The 6,849-nt window shown below is 47.4% G+C and overlaps 2 protein-coding genes across 2 annotated transcripts in view; one reads left to right on the top strand and one right to left on the bottom strand.

Moving 5' to 3' along the window:
• Positions 1–6,849, top strand: part of HEATR4 (HEAT repeat containing 4) — a 33,392-nt gene that overhangs the window by 21,270 nt on the left and 5,273 nt on the right. The window contains exons 13-15 of the mRNA XM_012656110.1: positions 215–293; positions 1,093–1,252; positions 2,717–2,775. Coding sequence (XP_012511564.1) covers positions 215–293; positions 1,093–1,252; positions 2,717–2,775 — 298 coding nt within the window. The remainder of the gene's footprint in view (positions 1–214; positions 294–1,092; positions 1,253–2,716; positions 2,776–6,849) is intronic.
• Positions 2,434–4,962, bottom strand: LOC105819790 (chromosome unknown open reading frame, human C14orf169). Its single transcript, XM_012656111.1, has one exon. It carries the CDS (start codon positions 4,818–4,820, stop codon positions 2,892–2,894), a length of 1,929 nt encoding a protein of 642 aa, XP_012511565.1. The 5' UTR covers positions 4,821–4,962; the 3' UTR covers positions 2,434–2,891.

Here is a 6,849-nt window from a genome sequence, read left to right as displayed (position 1 = left end):
TTTTTTTAGTTGTTTGGCCAATTTCTTTCTAGTTTTAGTAGAGACGGGGTCTCGCTCTTGCTCAGGCTGGTCTCGAACTCTTGAGCTCAAATGATCCACCCACCTCGGCCTCCCAGAGTGCTAGGATTACAGGCGTGAGCCACCGTGCCCAGCACCCCCATGCTTTTTTAAAGGACAAGGTAGAACAATCTAAGAAGTCCTTCTTATCCTTCAGGGAAATTTACCAGGCAATGAAGATACTCAACTTAGAAAATGAAGGAAACCAAGAAATGCTTCAGGAGATCAAGAAAAAGGTAAATAAGTGCAAGCTGTTTTTCAAGAGAAAATGTGGCGCTCTCAGAGTTCCTCAGACCCTTTTTTCCTCCAAGCATGTACATACCCTCTTCTCCACCACAGAAATACTTTCTACAAACTCAGATACCATATCACATGAAGATATAAAACATCCATGCAAGAATAGGTTCTAAAATCCTATTAGTAAAGATAAAAACAAAACAAAATCCTATTAGTCCTATCAAGTAGCCCTCAAAATCAGGGTTTATTGTTGTGGTTTCTAAAATACTATTTCCCTTCCCATTTTCTCCCCACCATCTCCTAAACTCAACTAGTTCTTTCTTATTTGCAGATAGGCATAGAAAAGGAATCAGGGACTGGAGCTGGCCCCCTAGATTTTCTTCTGAATTTTCCTTAATTCCAAATCCGGGTTCTTCACCAAAGGAACTCTCCAGCTGAAAGGGTTGTTCTAATTTCTCAAAGCTATTAGATGAAAGAATAGAGGGAAAAGGACTTTAAAAAGGTAATTCACGAAACCAACTTCACATTAAGCAAGTATTTCTTAGCAGTTTCCTTTCATCATGCCCAAAAAACTAAGGTAAAATTTTCATTAACAGTGTAAAAAATTTCCAGCCAATATCACAAGAGACCAATGTTCTTAGGCATTTCTGTACCACCTAATACTAATAAGCATGATGCAATCAGTTACTTTATTAATGCTTTTTGATTCGCTGCCTAGTACAGTTGTTTTTTTTTTTTTATTTCAGCATATTATGGTAGTACAGTTGTTTTTTTTTAACATCATTTGCTCTAATCTAGATTCACACACTAAGCCAAAAGGACTTGCTGACGCAGAAAATATTCAAGCTTGAGAAGGTCATGGGAAAAGTGAGGGAGGAAGCAAAACGTGTTTACTTTCAACCCAAAGAAGATGAAGAACCACTGGCACTCCATACTTTACTCCAAGCAACTTTTCAGGGTAGGTTTCCTAGGGGTGAGTCCTATCCCTTGACTCCTTTAATGAACCTTTTCCAGGATTTGGATGTTTTGGGACTTAGTAATGAGCCCTGTAGGATGAAAGAGTCAGGAAAAGCTACTTTCCTTTCCTTCTTGACCATCATCCACTCAGTTTTTGTTATTTTTTTTTTTTCCGTCTCCCATGTGTTTATTCATTTGCTGTTTCATTCCTTAAAAAAAAGAATGAGGTAACTCTATTTGAACTGATTTAGAAGTCAAGTCATTAAAGGACATTTTAGAAAAACACGAGTCTTTATAAAACAAGAGCTGTGTATGTTTAAGCACCAAAAAAGAAAAAAAGCCTTATAAGCTTAATCTTTAATAGTGGTTGCCTCTGGAAAGTGGGGTTGCAGAGAGCTATATCCTTTTTACGTAGATGTACATCTATGCTTTTGTAACTTTTTAAAAAAGACTTTATAAAGTTCTCAACCTTAAATAACTGAACCTATCACTTATGGTGATAGGATTCCAGACATGACTTAAATGATGAGGGTGCAGTAATCAAGCTGTACCAAAATATACTTACAAAATCCGCGTGCCCAAGCATAGCAGCAGCCTCAGGTCACTCAGCCAGCCGCCTACCAGCTACCACCCCAAACCCAGGTCTTCTGGTTCCAAGTCCAGTGCTCTTTCAGGTACAACAGGCACTTTCCCAGCAACCATGAGAATATTCACTTGCCAGATTTGGGGAAGTTTCTTCCAACTGCCAGAAAAAAATGAAAGTGGAAAGTAACTTGAACACCAGCCTTTCCTCATGGCCAGCTTGCTAAAAGTTGGTTTACTGAGGCCTATGACAGCACAACTAGGTGACATGCTTCATCTCTGGAAGCATTGCCAACCACTGATAAACCAAGCACTGAGCAAAAACAATATAAAGTTGACCTTGCTAGTGGAAAATAACTTTCCTACTAGGATTGGGCTGTTTGGGGTTCAAGTAGCATAACTAAAATGAATAAATTACCCCCAAAGTTAGAGAACTGGCCCCAAATAGATGAGTTTCTCTTCTTTAAATGGTTACTCTTCTCCATTTACATCCTACAACCACCCCAAGTTGCTTTTCATCTCAGGCATTATAGCTTTTCCCTATCTACCACCCTCTCCCACATTTCTTCAAACCATCCCACATAATACTCTAGCCTTAGAAAAGGGAAACAGTCTTTGGCACTTTAATAACTTTTCTAACGTCCATTTTACAAAGTTAATAACAAACAGGATATTGACTCCAACCCTCCCCCCAAACTGGTGAAAGAAAACTCAAATGAAAGATGCAAATTCCAAATAAAAACTTCTAAGTCTCAAGCAGAATGACATGACCAGTGCTACACAGTACACTGAAGCCTAAGGGTGATGAAGCTGGTGCTCTGAAATGATCAGGGATCAAGGTTACTTTTCCACCTCCAATGTCTGCTTTTACATTTGTACCTAGATGAGGTGGTTCTTCCTAGAAGACCGTCTGAGGTTTGTGACATTGAAGCAGTCATAAAGGTAAATGTGAGCACACTGATGATTATCAAGGTAAGAACATGAATTTAAAAAAAAAAGTGGCAGTGCTAGGGAAGAATCACTACTGCCTTGTTTCCAGCAATTAACAAGAAAGTAGTTTAGGTTAGAGGCATCTTGGTTAGCAGCAGCCCTTTATCATACAACATGGTTGCCAAGGAAAGTTGGTCCTCCACACTGTCACAGGGCAGGTCCCCTACTCTCACAAACTCTGGGTAGGAGCGAAGCAAGAGTTCCATGGCATCAGCTTGCTGGGGGTATATTTCTAAGCACTTGGGCTCTTCCAGATGATAAACGCGTGAGTTTTCCACTGTGTAATAGAGAAACAAATGGCCTCCCTCACCCACCAGACGAGCTATCCCATCCTGAAGCATGTGGACTTCTGTTTCTGTTGTCAACTGGGCCCCCACATTTACGGGTTCTCCAACCTCCCAGCGAATTGGGAGCCCGTAAACACTTAGTGCCCTCTCCCTATCAGTCAAAACAGGGGGCAGAGAATCATGGATGAAGTCTTTGGCTCGCTGGTCAGCCACAGCATCCACAGGAGCAAAGTGTCCCAGCCGGGCAACTAAGACCCGGACCTTCTCCATGAAAGCGGTTCTTCGCGGATCCTTAGAATCAGAATGCTGGGCCCCCATGTAATCCATAAAGTCTCGGGGAAGACCCCTCCGAAACTCCACATTTTCTTCCATCGCAGCCTGCACAGCTAGAGGCAGTACAGCCTCTAGGAAGTCACCCCAGGTATTGCGCTGGTAAGTTGACAAGGTGAGGTGCAGAGAGTGGACTCCATCCTGGCATTCGGCTTGGTGAATGAAGCCCCGAGGAAAATAGAGCAAATCTCCAGGTTCCAGCACGGTCTGCAGCACCGGCTCACCGAGGTCGTCCTGACTGAAGTTGGGGCTAGATGTCAGGGCCAGTTCCTCAGTTGGGACCCGGGGTCGGTAGACACGCCAGAGTTTCCTACCTTCCAGCTGCAGCACGAAAGCTTCGATGTCGTCGTAGTGGGGGGCAAAGCCCTGCGAGTTGGGGGGCGTGAGGTAAACGTTGGAGCCTGCCATGCTTCCAAACTGCTCCTGGAGCACAGCCAAAAGCTGCCACACAGTGGTCGAGAAAGCTTGCGGACAGAGGAGGCGCAGGGAGCAGCCGGCCTGGTACAGGGACCACGCAGCGGCCGGCAGTGCGCGACCCGGCGGGTTCAGGGTCTCGCGCCGTCCGTTGATGTAGCGTGCGGCGTCCAAGTGCTGCCCGAACTGCACCTCCTCGTTGCGCAGCATCGAGTCCAGGTCGGCGGTAGAGAAAAGGCCCTGGTAGTAGGTGCGGTCCTGCCGCCGCACCAGCACCGCCTCCCGCTCCCATAGGCGCCGGTAGAAATGATCCGGCGGCATCGGCGCGATGAGCCACTCAAAGAGGCGTGCCGCTCGCCGCCGGCTGCTGGGGATGCGGTTCAGCTCCGCCAAGACGCTCTGCAGGGGGGAGTCGCAGGACAGCTCCCCACCCGTGCTATCCACCTCCGGCCCCGACAGCATCGCAGGGGCCCCGGAATGTGGGGCGGCCGCCAAGTGCTGGGCTGTGCAGAGCAAAGCCGAGTTCTCCACCACGCGCGCCGGCGCAGCGGGCACCTCTACCAGGCGCACGGGCGGCGCCGAAGCGGGCGCCAGGCGCGCCGGCGGGGTCTGCAGGGAGCGCGTGGCGGGCGCGGCCTCCAGCAGCTCTGCAGGCCCCAGGTGGCCGTAAGGCTCTCGCCGGGCCGCGTCCGGGATGGCGGCCGCCGCCGCTGCTGCCCCGCCAGGCAGAGAGTCCCCCAGATCTTCGGCCGTGGACTCCACCCTCGAGTCCTCCGAGTCTTCGCTCGGCAGCGTCTGGGCCCTCAGCGCTGCCATGCGGGACGCAACACTTCTTCTCAGCTGCCTCCGTATCTTCCTGGGCCTCGAGGGTAGGGCCAGGACCGATCCGCTGTGTGGCTGGGGCTGGCGCCGGCGCCTCGGGCGCCCGCGCCGCAACAGCCCTGCACTAGCCCGGAGCCCATCCATGGCCGGACAGTCCTCCGAGCCCGCGGGGGCCGACAAGGAAGAGACTCACGCTGGCAGCGGCTGCGGTGCACCTTGGGAAGGGGGCGCGGCCTCTAGCCGCTCCGGGCTGGCCACGCCCACCGTCCTTCCACTGGGCTCCTCCGGCTCGCCGGGTTAGCAAACGTTATTTTCATTAAATGAATGGGTTCACACCGGAGCGGAGAATCCCTGCCAAACTAACAAGGGTTCCATATTCAGAGGGCAATTTAAAAATCAAGTTGCTAGGGACTTAAGGAGAAAGACATGTGGCTACTTAACTCTTTTTTTCCTGCTGTGTTAGTCTGCATATTGCAGTGTTCCTCGGATGTCTTCATTTCTGAACAGGATGCTCCTCAGCAGCTTCTCACGGGAAAGTGCACAATTCTTGTTTTCAAGGAATGCCCTCAGGCAAAGGTCGAGATTCAGAATGCCTCGGGCAAAGTTTGAAATTCTATCGGAAATCGCCATTCCACCAGGTTCTCCACAATGCAGATGCCTCATTGATTGAAGCCCTAAGAGTTTCTCTCCTGGCTTTCTGCATTAGAAATCCTCTCAGGCTTTGTCCGGTCCCTGAAAAAGAAGTAATTACCTTCTTTACTTGCATTCTTGGTATTTGCCCTTCCCAACCCGCTGGGCCGTTGTTTCATCAGCTACAACTTCTCTCCTCTACCTCCTGTGAATCGTAAATCTATGTCTCTCATTTAACAGGCAATGTGGTAGGCATGAAAGTGTAATTGTTGAGAACGTGGTCACTGTCTTCATGCCAACTAGGTGCTTTGTACATAAAGATTACTTGTTAAAAAAAAAAAAAAAGATTACTTGTTAAAAAAAAAAAAAAAGATTACTTGTTGAGGCAGAAGGATCGCTTGAGCCCAGGAGTTTGAGATGCTGGGTATCTTGCCCTTTTATTAATAGGTTTTTATTAAACTGCCCTCCAAAAAGGTTTACAGTGTTAGTTATTAACATAAGCATATTAGACTATAGTGCATGGCCTCTAGGACCTTTTCTGTGCTTCTGTTTGAGCTTCCAATGCCCCCTCTTTCTTAGTTGCACTGCTATTCAAACACTTGCCAAAGCTTTTAGATTTTATCTCTACCCTTGTCTGATATGCACTTCTTTTTTATTTCTCACATGGTCTATTACACTGTTCTAAACTAGGGGTAATTTTGCCTTCCCAGGGACATTTGGCTATGTCATATGAGGGGGGGACAGTTCTAACATCTGTTGGGCAGTTGCTGCTAAACATCCCACAATGCAAAGGACAACCCCCCACAACAAATAGTTTTCCTGCCCAAAATATCAACAGTGTAGTACTGAGGCTGAGAAACCCTGGTCTATTACAAATAACCTCCCAACCAGTATCTTTACCTTTATGCTCTCCCATGGCAATTTATACCACAGATAGCTTAATTTTCTCAAGCTGTCGCCCCAATCCTGTCCTCTCCCTACTCAGAACCTATCCATGTGCCTCATTGACCAATCTAAGCTCTTCAGCTAGGTACCAAAGTCACATAATGTTATAACCTTATCAGCCACAACTCCCCTAAACTCTACTTCTACAAGCTAGTTTGCTGTTCCTTGCCTATGTCATCCATATGTTTTCTCATGCTGTTCCCTCTAAATGATGTCTCCCAATCATCTTTTGTCAAACTCTAATTAAAGCCCATTTCACATTCCATTTCAAAGGCTCTACCATCTCTCTCTCTAATCACAAAAGAACACTGACCCTTTCACATGAATTTAACACATTGTGGAGCCAGTGTGTTGGCGTGAGCCTATAGTCCCAGCTGCTTGGGATGCTGAGTTGAGAGGATCACTTGAAGCCAGCCTAGGCAATAAACTGAGATTCTGTCTCTAAAAACAAACAAACCAACAAACAAAAACACACATTGTGGCTGGCGCGGTGGCTCACGCCTGTAATCCTACCACTCTGGGAGGCCGAGGCAGGTGGATTGTTTGAGCTCAGGAGTTCGAAACCAGCCTGAGCAAGAGCGAGACCCCATCTCTACTA

Source organism: Propithecus coquereli, unplaced genomic scaffold (assembly GCF_000956105.1).
Source record: "Propithecus coquereli isolate 6110/MARCELLA unplaced genomic scaffold, Pcoq_1.0 Scaffold5, whole genome shotgun sequence".
NCBI lineage: Eukaryota > Metazoa > Chordata > Mammalia > Primates > Indriidae > Propithecus > Propithecus coquereli.
Note: the sequence above shows the minus strand (reverse complement) of the source record. Positions and strands in the feature narration are given on the sequence as shown.

What these genes read in the sequence shown, in the direction of transcription:
- LOC105819790 (XM_012656111.1), bottom strand. Translation starts at nt 4,820, where the DNA reads ATGGATGGGCTCCGGGCTAGTGCAGGGCTGTTGCGGCGCGGGCGCCCG.